Source organism: Saccoglossus kowalevskii, chromosome 1 (assembly GCF_978046115.1).
Source record: "Saccoglossus kowalevskii chromosome 1, keSacKowa6.1, whole genome shotgun sequence".
NCBI classification, from domain to species: Eukaryota; Metazoa; Hemichordata; class Enteropneusta; family Harrimaniidae; genus Saccoglossus; species Saccoglossus kowalevskii.
Window position 1 is genome coordinate 29,118,926 of NC_140641.1, and position 14,457 is coordinate 29,133,382.

The 14,457-nt window shown below is 36.1% G+C and overlaps 1 protein-coding gene across 2 annotated transcripts in view; it reads right to left on the reverse strand.

Moving 5' to 3' along the window:
• Positions 1–4,190: 4,190 nt before the first annotated feature.
• Positions 4,191–14,457, reverse strand: part of LOC100373268 (uncharacterized) — a 38,948-nt gene continuing 28,681 nt past the window's right edge. For both annotated transcript variants that reach the window (XM_085500563.1, XM_006817915.3), the window contains 6 exons: positions 14,310–14,448; positions 13,531–13,710; positions 11,096–11,253; positions 7,507–10,608; positions 6,674–6,803; positions 4,191–6,460 (listed from right to left, as the gene is read on the reverse strand). In XM_085500563.1, the coding sequence (XP_085356689.1) occupies positions 6,453–6,460; positions 6,674–6,803; positions 7,507–10,608; positions 11,096–11,253; positions 13,531–13,710; positions 14,310–14,448 (3,717 nt within the window). In that variant the 3' untranslated portion in view covers positions 4,191–6,452. The remainder of the gene's footprint in view (positions 6,461–6,673; positions 6,804–7,506; positions 10,609–11,095; positions 11,254–13,530; positions 13,711–14,309; positions 14,449–14,457) is intronic.

Consider the following 14,457-nt stretch of genomic DNA (forward strand, 5'->3'; position numbering starts at 1 on the left):
CAAGATCAATAATACCTTTTGTTTTCAGGTAAATAAATTATACACTGTTAAATTAACATCAAGCATAGTTAAGAGATTTTAATTCTTAATATCACAACAATTATGCACCAAATCAGATCTATTTCAATAACGTTTATTCCTTCGGAGGCTTCTCAATGCATATAATATATGCGATACAATATTGGATAATCAAATTAAGACTTGGTACATTGGTTATATTTGTAAAGCAGAATGTATTTCATCATAATCATAGCATTTAGATCTATGGTAACGTACATTTCACTCAATCACTCAGCGATATTTCCTTTATTAAAACAATTATTTTTCAAAATCATAGTAAATTGATTCATGAATTGTTAGTGTATTCGTGATTATTTCCCTTCTATTCGAAATGCCTTTTTGGAACAAAGTATTAATTTAGTAGCATAGAGTAAATTACATGTTATTTTTTGGAGTATTACATAACATATAGCTAACTGAGAGGAGTATGAGATTGATGAAACTTTCGTTTTTATAACCCACTTTGTACCTTAATGTAGGATGCAACATACTATATGGGCATTCCCATCTTAAATTTGAGAGAACTATCTGGGACACTATTTGTACCTCCTTAATGTGTTTGCGTGGTTGTTTCTGTATTTTGCCCGTGCAGATGTAGCTGATACAATTATAGTAGAATTAGAATGCGCACGGCACAATTTGCCAGTAACTTGAACACATAACAATAGTGTTCATTGAGATCACCATTGTTTAGGCAAAATATCTCACTGAAGAAGCAACCAAATTAGTCGCGAATTCGCATACGTGCGTGGTAATCGCCATATTAGCTGGAATTCAAAATTGGGGCTCTGCCAATGAAATATCAGCTATAATGTGTTGATTCATTAAAAAATGAGTTGATCCATGGTGACAGAAAATTTACTTCTGTGTAACGCTGTGTAACCCAAATACTAATAATTTGAGAGTTGATAACAAACCCGTGCACGTTAATTGAACGTTTTGTGGGATATATACAAGTTATGCACGTATGCAATGAATTGTCAATACAAGTGTATGGAAGTTTGTTTTTATTGAAAATAATTACGTTGTGACTACGTTTTTTAACGATTCACACATAATATCCGGCGACAACCGTGAGATGTACGTGCACGTACTTAATATATAATTTGTCGTCGACAGAAAATTCGATTTTCCGCCACACATTCTCAATCTCCTTGCCAAATTATCATCGTATGGCATTCAGAATCGTATCTAAGGAATGCTCCAGACTGGTTTAATCACAGTCATGTGATTCAGAAGTTGAGTCCTAATAAATTTCAATTAATGGTTATGGACAAAACTGAAAAAATCAATGTGAGAGTGTTGTGAGTATTCGTCTTTGATCATTGCAGTGGTTACATAACCATCCCAAATAAAGGTAATCCAACTTTCTATTTCGGGTAAAGTGCAGCACTTAAGAGAATTCAGAAATTTCAAGCTGCCAAGAGTACATAACTTGGCTGTACTCAATTCGGCTAAATGCGTTACTAATTTTTAACCTGATCTTAAACATGCTGTTTTTAATACTTAATACATTGTCTATAAATTTCATGAATTTTTCCTTTGCCTTTTGCTCATTTTCTTCTAACCGTTGTTTATCAATGTATTATTGCCCAGTGTTGTACCTCAATATATTTGATGGCATATGAATGTATTTTTATATTACACTGTAAAGGGGTTAATTATTCACTGGGTTTTAGTTTTCCTTATTTTGTTGACTGGAAATTGCGCTAAATTAAACCCCAGTGAATATGTAAAATTTAGCATAGAACACATTATCTAAATGATAAAACCGTGAATTTAAAACCCTGGGAATGTGCCTGAAATGGTAAATCAGCGAAATTTAAACCCAGTGAAAATTAGTCATTTTACAGTAATACCGGTAATTATTACATAAGCACTTTATAAAACCTTTTCCGGTTTTGTCAAGTTTGTTTGTTGTCGAGACAAAATGTATTAATCACACTTACAATACTTTTCTCTGGGAACTAAAACAACATTTCAATATAATTTCAAACAGTGTATGCGTAATACTCTGATGAAATTTGAATCTCCAAGCGCTGCCAACAGCAGAGTGCCCAATTCCATTAATCCACGCGGTACTCCGCCATACGTCTCATTCTTCGGCTACATTAATAGGTTGATAAGACAATGTAACAACCCACAAACTATACAAATAATTGATATCACAACCTGGTGCTTGAGTTGGTAGTGAAATGTTGTAGACTGCCTTTATTCGGTGAAGTATTTAATTTAGTCAGAATATAATTAAGTCAAAACATTATACAACATAAAACTATATTACAATTTCCTAATGTCATGGGCATCCATTTTGCATAAAATTACGTCACAGTTACTGTTACGTTACGGTTAGTTAGATCAATGATAGATATAACGTGACGTATACCTAGGCATCGATCCATATAAATAAACCGACCAGATCAAGTAGTCTACAGCAAATTTGTTATCTGCATATACGCTTATTAATCAGTAAATGCTGTCCCAGATGTAGCCTGTTTTTATTTATGTATTTGTACGTTCGTTCATTCATTCAAAGGCAAAGGCAGCGCAGTGTCACATGGAGAGGAAATATACGGAAATCTGTTTTATATGTAGCGCCCTCTAGTGACGTAGAGATGGTGTAGATGAGAAAAAGCAATGTAGTTCACGGCGACAGTAGTTTTTTGCTCATCTGTTACAATAATATTTTTAATTGACAGACAAACTACGGATTCTAACTCAGGGTGCGAATGGCTTCCCGCTCACCAATTTGCGTTTCGGAAACACCTCATCCCTTCGTTCCCTACTGCACTGTGCTTGTATACAAATGTACATGATGTACTGGAAATAAAATCAGTCTGTAATTCTAGTTAATAGTCACCTGATATTAACACTTCGTCAGCTTAATAGTTATAAATTATCACTTTTTATCGGAAATTCGGCCCACAGGCATTCTCTCTGTATTGTCTCCATTGCGAGTTCATCATTTCAGCATGAGCCAATAGAGGGCGCACTTCACTAATATTAGTGGGATCTTACAGATGGACGAATTTGTTAAGGCGCATTCGTGGCATGTTATCGCAATATCTGTAGCTCAAGTAAGTCTATGTTGTGAGAAACTGTGTTGATAATTTTTATTTAAAGTTTTTATTCGAAAGTTTGCATTAAAGTAATATACTCATAGATGTTCTTTTGTGCAACTTTTGTCATTGTCTAAAATCGCAGTCTATAAATGTGTCCGGAAGATTGTATGTCATTTTAACACCGGTTTCTCCAAGATGGCTTGCATGATTCTGCATACTGGATTTTGATTGCAGTTACAGACAATAATGTAAGGTATAATAAAGCTATACATGACAGACAATACGCTTTTTTTCATCATCAATGAGATTAATTAAGCAGTGGTTAATTATATTTGGATGAACTTCATAAATGTATCAGTACTATTGTTAGATATTACCTGTATATGAATATGTAAACATAGATGATAATATACCTACCAAGTCAGCTACAATATGCAAACATCAGTCGCAGTTGGACAGATTTCAGCATCACTAACACCTGCATTTTGTATGAACAATGCATGAAGATAAACCTACCATATACAGTAATATGCAAAATCGCTGATTTGAATAAATTGGCTTGGGTTTATTCATATTTATGGTTGCTTTAAAAGTCACCTTTCTCAAGTTTTTAATTAGTTGGCAGGTATAGCATAAAGTTGTCGATTCAGTTCAGACAGAAACACGATTCCAAATAAATGACCAAGGTATGTCACAGAATTGGTTATTGAAAATCATTTTTGTGGAAACAAATACCCTGCTATCTCGTAATATTCAAATCATATCACCTGAATACCATTGAGACACATATGAGTTCCAAGTTTGAACCCAGCATTTGTGGTTTAATCTTACAGTAAAGTCTCGGGTAAATTTTATGAGAAAGATTTGAATGAAGAAACAAGTCAAAGCAGAGGCAAGTTAGATGGCTTCTCAGAATTTCAGTATCCTACTAATGTCTAGTTGGTTGCTAAGTTACGGATATAGTAAGGTTTCATGAATATGGCCCCAGCAATATATTCCAGTAAAGTGGTTAACATGCCACAGCGTCTGTACATTTGTGCTTTTCAGATAGAGAGTTCAACACAATAGTTATATTCATGTAGTTTATTTTCTTTCTTAATAAGAATATCAAACAAAGACTCAACATGGCAGTTGATGAATTTAAATTTATACAAGTCTTTTCAACTGGGAATATAGAGAAAAAAATTAAATCTGGTTTTCTGCATATATTCTAAAATCATTTCACAAGTGCATATGTGAGATCAAATTTAATTTTTGAGTCCCTGAATTTTATATAAGAGATATGTAAATTGAGTATTTGTGTCACCCTCAATTAGGGGTAAGTGTCGCAGGAATGAAGGGAGCCATTGAAAATTGGATAAAACGATTTGAAAGGAATGTACCGGAGAAATTCATGCAAATCATTTTGTAAACTAAATGTGACATGAAGATTCCAAATTATGAAGTGACCTGACAGAGAGCACCTCAGGTAATCTATATTGCTTGATCCATTCCTGTGCGACATAATAAACTGGAATTTGATATATATTTGGAATTAGAAGATTTTCAAATTTTTGCGAGATGCATAAATGGAACAGTTGCTTTTTCAAAGCATTATGACATTTTAAGCAGAGGCTTCATGAGCGAAGTAGTTTACAGCACCAATGGTCATCTTGGATTTATTCAAACTGTATAGATATGTCCTCTGAGTAACCTGTGGTTACATGAAGGCGAGTCATTAACTACTACTGCAACACGATTACATTTTCCCGTTCACTGTGGGATCCCACATTATGCGAGAAATCTAACATAAAAACAGGACAAACAAAGTCACAGCATTGTAGTGAAGTTAAAAATATCATGTAGGATTCAAAATTTGAATTCAAATCATTCTTTGCAGCAGACATCTGCACCTTTCACGCATTATGCAAGATCTCGCAGTAAACGAAAATAATTAGTGTTGCTGAAGCACCCAAGTGATCATAGCTTCATGTTAGTAGTGTAAACCACAAATAAGCATGAAGTCTGCAGATGGTCCTCTGGAAAAGCACCATTGTAGCTAATTTACGAAATAATAAAATCAGATTTGTCTTCACTGTAGTACAAAATAGAAGCTCCTGTCTTATAAAAGCTCTACTGAATATTACACTCAAATGCTGAAATAACAGTCAAGTAGTGGGTGAAGAAAATAACATGGAAAGGAAACAGGAATTGCAAGAATTCCAGCTTTCATAACTTTAACATGCATAAATGGGATGTACAGAAACCCCAATATTCCACAACGTTAGATAAGGATTTGATTTCCATTACAAGGGGAAAAAATTAAATAAAAACATGAAAAAAATACTCAAGCAATGTTATTTACTACGATTACGCCTAAACCAATTTTTGAATTAAAACACAGAAAGTGACAGAAAGTTGAACACTAAGAAAACATCTGATGAAAGGGTAAACATGCACATAGTTAATATCCAGCAATGCCACTGGGTTAAAAACGCCAAATAAACTTGTCACTACAAAGTGAAAGGTCAGACACATCTCGGTATTTTAGACATATTGTTATAAAACGAACAATTCTTTTTTTCGTAATACTCCAATCTAAATAAAAAACAGTATCCCGGATACCAAACCTAGACCTTGGCTTTGTAATCTTGTGGCAGTATTTGCAAAACACACTAGCAAAACTGGTTTACTTGACGAAAAAAAATTGTTAACAGGCACCAAAAGAAATGCCATCACACTGCAGCAGATCAAGCAAAACTCTCAATCGTGAATAATAATAACGCAACCCCCAACTAACAAATTGACAGACAAAATAAACAGCTCTCGAAATAGAAAGCCATATTGAAAGCTGTATTGCTGAATTTACCATTGCAATGAAGCAAATAAAATGTACATGTAATTTACAATTCATGGATTAAAGCAAACAATGAAATTTGTTTAGTATATATATAGTCTATTCATTAAAGCCAAAGTACAGACACATTTACTAGCCTGACATTTTATAAATACTAAGATTAATTTTAAAACAAAAACAAACCACTTGAACTTCTTATGGCCATCACAAGCTTTAATATGATAAAACACCTTCAATAAGAAAATACACTTTTTTTCAAACTGTTTCTTTTTTTTCTTAAAAAAAATCCCTGAAGTCTTTTTTTCCCTTTTCAGTATAGGCACTGTTACCTTTGTTATAATATTGATACATCTTGAGTACAAACTGTAGAAAACAAGAGTTTAAACACACCAAATTCATATAAAATCTAAACCTACATCATGTCATACAAATCACAAAATTACAGAAAGTGAGGTAGATTGGAGTAGTTGATGATATGCAGGTGTGTCTTGAATTTATTTCACTGAAAAAAAGAGCGAAAAATAGATTAGTCAAGGTTTCCTGGTCTTTCTCTGAATTGTTGTCAAGGATACAAGCTATACAGGGAATGTGTACAGTAAAAAGTTAACTTGCAACACTCCCATTCATCGCTAACCTAAGACATGCCTACGGCTAAGCTATAAATGGAGGAAGATGGTTCAATGTCATCCACCCAGATCTCAACGAGTGTACTTACTATGTTGATAATGATGATGAGATGGTGGTGTTGATATCATTTCACCATTTCTGATTGGATATCCTGCTGGATCCAGCATACCATGCATGTGTGGTTTTGATGGAGTCACATAACCGCTATTCACTGCATACTACAATAGATAAGAAAAGCAGCATTGTGATGGATTGTAAGACCATATTTAACAATGTATAGGTTATTCAGTTATGGTATAGTAGTATCTAAACAAATATTGCCACACAACTACGGAGAATTCCTTTTCACCTTGCACACCCCAACCCGTATGGAACCAAATATTTAAAAAAAATTGACTAAGTCGATCATTATGAATCAGAATGTCAATATATTGAATATGACATAGAGGTATGTCACTAAAAACATAATAACATTTTAAAACAACGTACACGACCCAAATTTATAGTTCCTCTTTTAGGACGGTGACTGAACTGGAACTAAAGAGATACTACCAAGGTTACCGCTAGATAATTCCTAGGATGATTAGAAACACCAAATGACTCTAAAGAAGTTGAAGTGACCATATCAAAAATCTCATTCATGCTTGCTACTGGGATTTTGCATTGGGTTGTAGGAAAATCACTTTATCAACATAAATCTTGAGAATGCATAGCGTAACGTCCACCACTCTTTGAATGTCCAGAACATGCAATGCAAACGCATTTGTACGTATATACATGTATGCATGATTATTTTTCCAAAAGAGGAATGTGCATAAATGTAACTTGCCAGTCTATGAAAATAATATACATGTACATGTTTCAACAACATTTATACAAACTTCTTAGTGATTAAAAAAAAGGTTAAAGAAATTAATTTACCTGTTGAGGGAACATGTGATTTGGCACATCTTTCCTCATTGGGAGTTGTTGTTGTTGTTGATACATTGCTGATTGTTGTTGCATCTGGTGGTAACGCTGCTGTTCTTGTAGATATTGATGGTACATAGGATGGTTGGGATTCAACCTGGGATCGTGTGGTGCTCTAATGCCGTGAACTGCTTGGCTAACTCTGGGATCGTGTGGCATCATATGCATCGGAGATTGGTTCATTTGCCGATTCGCCGTGAGAAGATGCCGCAGACTCGGCGATGACTGGTTAAATCCTGGATGTCCAGGTGGCAAGTGCTGCATTCCCATCGGTGATTGGTTAAAAACGCCTGGATAACCATGTGGCGCATAGTGTGACATTGGTACAGGTGCTCTTTGCATGGGCCTTGGTTGATTGTCTAAGTCTAGAAAGGTTTTGGGACTCTCAGGCTGATCATCAATACCCTCAGCATTAGACAGTTTTGTACATTTTGGCTGATTGTCTAAATTAAGGAATTCCTTTGGGCTCTGAGAGTGTTCATTTAAATCAGCAAATATACTACTAGTTACAGGACTAGAATTGTCAATTGCAGACATAACCTGACTTAGTGGATTTGTAGAAGAAAGATACATGGTAGAAGAATCTACATGACTGTTTTCACGAGCAGTAGTTGGTCCATTTAGATTGAATTTATTAAAATCACCTGCTTTGTTTGCATATTGCGGCCCATTTATTGGGGATGGAGCTAGTTCATTTCGAAAATCAGGTACAGAAGGTTTTAACACTTTTGAGGGATGGGAAATAGCAGACTTGTCACTCATGCCACGTTTACGGTTTTCCTTTGCAGGTTTAGAATCATTGCTTTTGGAGAAATTGAGATATTCGCCGACGAAGGCATCTGGTGTTTTATTTAACGAGGAAGGCATTGACATGAGTGGAGGATTTACTGGTTTATCTGGCAGACTTTTGGTAGGCACTGTATTTGATGTAGTCACAGGTGTAGGCAAAGTTGTGTCAGAGTTCTTGGAAGCAAGAGACACGCAAGGTTCTGAGGCAATATCTCCAACATTGACTGTATCAGGTATGGAATGTCCTGCTGACTTTGCAGTAGCGTTGGGCTGTTTTGAGTCGTTAGTATTCATTTTTGATGGTTGGTCCTTATCATTATTGTCAATAGGCACAAGTTTGGGCATTTGTGGCGGCTGTGAATTTGGGTTTTGTATTCCCTGCCTTTGCAGGATAACATCTTGAGACTGACAAGGTACCTCCTTAGAGAGAGGTGGCATGCCTTGTGAACTTGGTGGCATGCTTTGTGAACTTGGTGGCATAGTTCGTGAACTTGGTGGCATGCTTTGTGAACTTGGTGGCATAGTTCGTGAACTTGGTGGCATGCTTTGTGAACTTGGCGGCATGCTTTGCGAACTTGGCGGCATGCTTTGAGGATGCATCGTCATGCTTCGGGAGTGTGGTGGCACTTCTTGAGCTTGTGAAGTCATGGCCTGAGAACTTGTTGACACTCTGCTGGAGTCTGGTGGCATGTCTTGAGAAGTTGGTGGTATCCCATGAGAAGTTGGTGGCATACTTTGAGAATTTGGTGGCATGCCTTGAGAATTTGGTGACATGACTTGGGAATGAGGTGACATAGTTGCAGAACTTGGGAGTAAACTTTGAGCTTGTGCATGCATTCCTTTCAAATGAGGAGACATATTCTCTGATACACTTTGATTGTGTGGAACCTGCGTTGGTGATTGGGATGGGATCCTTTGCGAAGCCTTTTGCATTCGACTGTTGACTTCTGGGCTTCTCATTCTGGGATCGTTAAGGTCAATCATTTGTGGATGTGGTTGCCTCTGAACATCAAGCATATGTGGATGTTGATATGGAGATGGTGGTGGAGTCCAAGAAGCATCAGCATGTGTACCATTGACAGAATATCCATGCATATTGTCAAAGCGTTGCTGGTGCATTCTCTGAGGAGACTGCATATGACCTGGACTAGCAGCAACTGGAGGTCGGCCCAAATGTTCAGGAGGCACAGGAGTACCTGGCATCTGATTTGGTGGCATTATTCTAGGATGTCGCATTGGACTTTGCGGATACTGTGGTGGCATTGGTATCCCAGTGTTATGTGGTGGACACTGTCCTTGTTGCATATTGTGGGGTATTGGTGGTAACTGAGAACCATGTTGGGAGCCCTGAGGTGTTTGCGGCATGCGGTGCACTTGGTGGGGGTCCATTGGACCTTGTTGCATGGGGGATGGTCCCTGTGGTTGATCAAGTGGTGGCATCTGCTGGGGACCATGCAATAACTGTTGCGGCCCAGACGGATGTCTCTGTGGCATATCTCCTGACATGCCAGGTCGTGGTACCTGTCCAGGCATCTGTCCAGGCATTGGCGGTCTTTGACCATGTACTCCAGTTGGCATTTGCTGACCATTCCTAGCATGATAATTACTCCAGTACTGCTGATGTATCTGTTCCCTTGTCATGGTTGGGTTAGGCATTCTATTCCCGTCTGGATAATACTGCTGGGATCTTGGATGTGGGGCACTACCAGGAAACCCTTGCGGAGGAGGGTATGGGTGATTTCCAGGTTGTCCTGGTCTGTACATTGGTCCACCATTAACAGGGGGACGATACCCAGGATGATTTGGCAGTGGGCCATGCATTATTGGCTGTCCGGGCAGATGTGAAGGCATTGGCTGTCCTGAATTTGGCACACGGGTTATCTGCACTTGGTCACCCATGAATGGAACAGGTGGTTGTACTCGTGCAACATTATTATTAGCCATTGGGAATGGACTACTGCCACGACTGTTGCTATCCTGGCTACTGCTATCTCCATTCACTTGACTCATCATTCTATTGGCAGTGTTTTCAAGTTCAAGAAGTCCATGAGTTGAAAACTGCTTACGAGTTTTTCTGCTTGTAATTGGCTCAATATCTTCACCAACCTGATAGTCATCATCACTATCATTATCTTCATCTGGAAATTCTTTACCTAAACTTTTCTTAAAGCATCTCTCCAAGTTCTCAGCCATGTGTGTGTACTCACTGTCTGGACCATTGTATTCCTGGCAGTTCTCAAAAATCAACTTGAAATCAGAAATGAACTGAAATGGAAAAGTAATCACCAATTAAATTGTTAGATTCACAAAAAGTAGAAAGTAATTTGTACATGATTAACAATATGGTTATGGTATTGGATCTGAGCATGTGCAAAATTAGTGGAGGGGCTCTTTGGAATTAAACATTAACAATTATTAATAATAACAACAACAACAACAACAACAACAACAACAACGACGACGACGACAACGACGACAACGACAGACATTTCCCTTAATATACCTTTCCCTTCCATCTTTGATGATACGGATAAGGTAAAAATGAATCTAGAGTCACGTATTTGACATTGTCACTGAGTCTGAATATTAGGAAAATTGAGAGGAAGGCTTATTCATGATAGAGTAGATTGGAGGTTACATAATAAATTTGAGGAAAATATTTTGGCCACAAATAAAGTTTGTAAATAAATTAACATATCATAATTTGGGAGCAGTTAGTTCAAAACAAAAGTGAAAATATAGAAAAACTCACCTCATCCTTGGATGTGTATTTTTTGCTGTTGATCTTCTTTTCGATGGTGGATAAATCCATCGGCTGGTCAATAATATCAAAGTATCCTGGTGCATATGATTCATCAACAGGCTCCACAAATGGCCATGCATCATCATGAGCTTTGACAGGATCCAAAACTAGGATGAAAACAAAGTTACAAGGTCAGTTACAGATAGATTGACAAAAGTCACATTTGAAACACTACTACTATTACATATGTGATTCACACTTGTATCACAATTTTGTTTAAAAGAGTGTCAATAAAAAAAACTCATCTAACCAGTGGACTGAAATTTCACATAGTTTCACAATAGAACCAGACACTTTCCTTGTTGATTAGCGACATCTGCAAAAATATTTATGTAATATTTTTTTTTTTTTTTTTTTATAAATGAATTGGCACACAAGTTACATTCTGGGGTTCAGAGGGGCATACAACTTTCACCTGATATGGTTGAAATTATGTGCTTATGTGAAATTATTTGCAGATGATGTCGCTTTATTTTCTGACACTGTCATTGGCTTACAGCGACACTTAAACACATTATTGTAATAAGTGGAAAATAATTGTAAATTTATCTAAAACTAAAGTGATTGTATTTAAGGTGGGGGTAAACTTTCAAAAAATGAGAAATGGACTTACGATGGGGAACAAATCGAAGTGGTACCATATTATAAATATTTAGGTGTTATTTTTTCAAACCGACTTTCTTGGTCTGAAGCAACAAAAATATTATCACAACAGGCAAAGAAGGCATTTTTCAATATTACCAGGGTTACAAAAATTACAAGTATGCTATCCTTTGATGTATTTTTTAAAATGTTTGACACTATGGCGTTACCAATATTAACTTATGGTTCCGAGGTATGGGGCTTTGAAAATCATTTATGTTTGGAACGTGTACAATTTCTAGCCTGTCGTTATTTTTTGGGTGTCTCCTGCAATGCTCCAAATGTTGCAGTATTGGGTGAGTGTGGCAGATTTCCTATTTATTTGCATACATCATTAAAATGCATTAGGTATTGGACAAAATTATTTAAAATGCCAGAAACCCGTTACTCAAAGAAACGCTACCTTATGTTATATAATATTGAAAAATCCAATCTTAGATCCAGGTTAACCTGGGTTAGTCATGTTAAAAAAATATTATTTTTATGTAATTTAGATGATGTTTGGGAATCACAAACTGTCAATAACGTAAATGTGTTTTTGTGCATTTTTAAGAAAAAAATTAAATAAGTTCTATATACTGATTGGTTCAGCCAGGTATGTACTTTAGAGAAACTGACATTTTATAGGGAATTTAAATTTTTTTTGGAACCTGAAAAGTGCATTCTCATGTTCAAATGTTAGCTCGACTCCGCTGTTCATGCCACTATCTACGTATTGAGACAGATAGAAAAAATAATGTAGATAGGAGTGAACGCATTTGCTTGCTTTGTAACAGTAACATTATTGAAAATGAATACCATTTTTTACTTATTTGTTCCTTTTTTGTTAATTTAAGAATAAAATATGTTCCTGCTAACTTTTTTAATCCCCCAACAGTCAGTAAATATTAGAAATTAATGGGTACAAAAAATACAGATCTTCTTCAAAGACTGGGAGCCTTTACTTTTCACGCAATGAAATTGCGAAAAGAGCTACAATTATTGTCAATTGTTTAAAAATTGTAATTTTATCTTCAAATATAAATAATGTATGTAGATATTATGGGCCGATGGCCTTCTATTATAAATAAAGACCATATATAAAAATATTTATTTACCATTTTTATAGGCTATCCTTTCCCCCACCACCAATCAGATATATTTTTTGAATTTATATGATGGATGGAAGTATCAAAGCATTTCAGAATTCAGACATTTTTTTAAACAAATACAAAATAATGTGCACCAATTTATGTTCAATGCATGTACCAAGTTTGAAGAAAATCTATTCATACATAACCAAGATACAGCTCTAACAGAAATGCTAAATTTTGAAGCATAAGAGGATGACTTTAATGACTAAAGGGTACCCCACTGATGGTAATAAAACCTCCGGACAGTCTGAGGGCTGAGCCAACAGAGGCACATTGCAAGGGTGGGGACATCAGCAAATATGCTCAAATTTCTAAATGACAGGTTTGAGCATTTCCTAGACAAAAACACTGAGGCCAAAAACTTACTAATTTGCACCTCAATTTCTAAGGACTTTTCAATCCGATGGTTAGATTATTTTTTTTATTAGAGACACTCTGGGAACCAAAATCCAGGATGTAAGTAACTTCAATAATAAAATTTTGCGACAATAGATGGTGAGGGATCTGCTTTTCCAAATGACGTTTTATATTTAGTGTATATATAATACTATAGTTTGATATAATAAATGTACTAAAATTATTGATGAATAACAAGGCAATTTAAATTACCTTTAAATAGTCCAATACATAGTTCATCTAACTCTGTGTAATCATCATCATCATCAATATGGCGTTTCTTTAATGGTCTGGGAGACTGAGAGTCAATGTTCATTAGATCCGGGGGTAGCTCTTTTCCTGCTGATAGCAAGGCTGCTCTTTCTTCACGCAAGCGAACACGCCGAGCCCTCTCTGCAAGCCAAAAAAGAAAAGCAAAAAAACATTGTTAGTATTATCACTAGAGATAGGAATCATCACAACATATATGACCTGGCATTTTAGGGGAACAGTTTGGCCTATCAAATCAACTATGGACTTTGTCACTGACAACTGTGAATATCCTTTCAGCACCAAAACATAACAAAGATATGTCAAAAACCAATGTTGTATTTGAGCTAAGACTAAATGCAGTCACAATCTGTGCATTGAAATGGTTCTATATATATAGATTGAAAAAATTGTTGATAAAGGTATTTTCAATCGAAATCCATGTACACGTATAGAACATGCGACATTGTCGTAGCATCAATAAAATGGGCCTGTATGTGCATGAGAAGTATGAATGACCTGTATCATCCCTCTCAAGATCTCAACATCTACGGCAAATTATTACTTATCAATTGTTTTCCTAACCCCTCATAAAAATGGTCCTGGAGTGAGGCTCTTCAGAAATCAAAGAAACAAAGTCAAATGAAAGGTACACAGGTCAAAAGAAATTACCACTGTAGAGTTTCCTTTTTATTTCTTGTGTACCCGCTAAAATCATATAAAATTATGTATATACACTGTACCTTCTTTAGCAACTTCCTTTTCGACTTGCTCTGCCCTCCGAACTTCCTCTTCAATTTTCTTGAATTCTTCTACTCTATTTTCATCAGTTTCATTTTGGTTTTCCATCTCTTCAACAGCAGCTATAGCAGCAAACTTTTCCTACAAAGC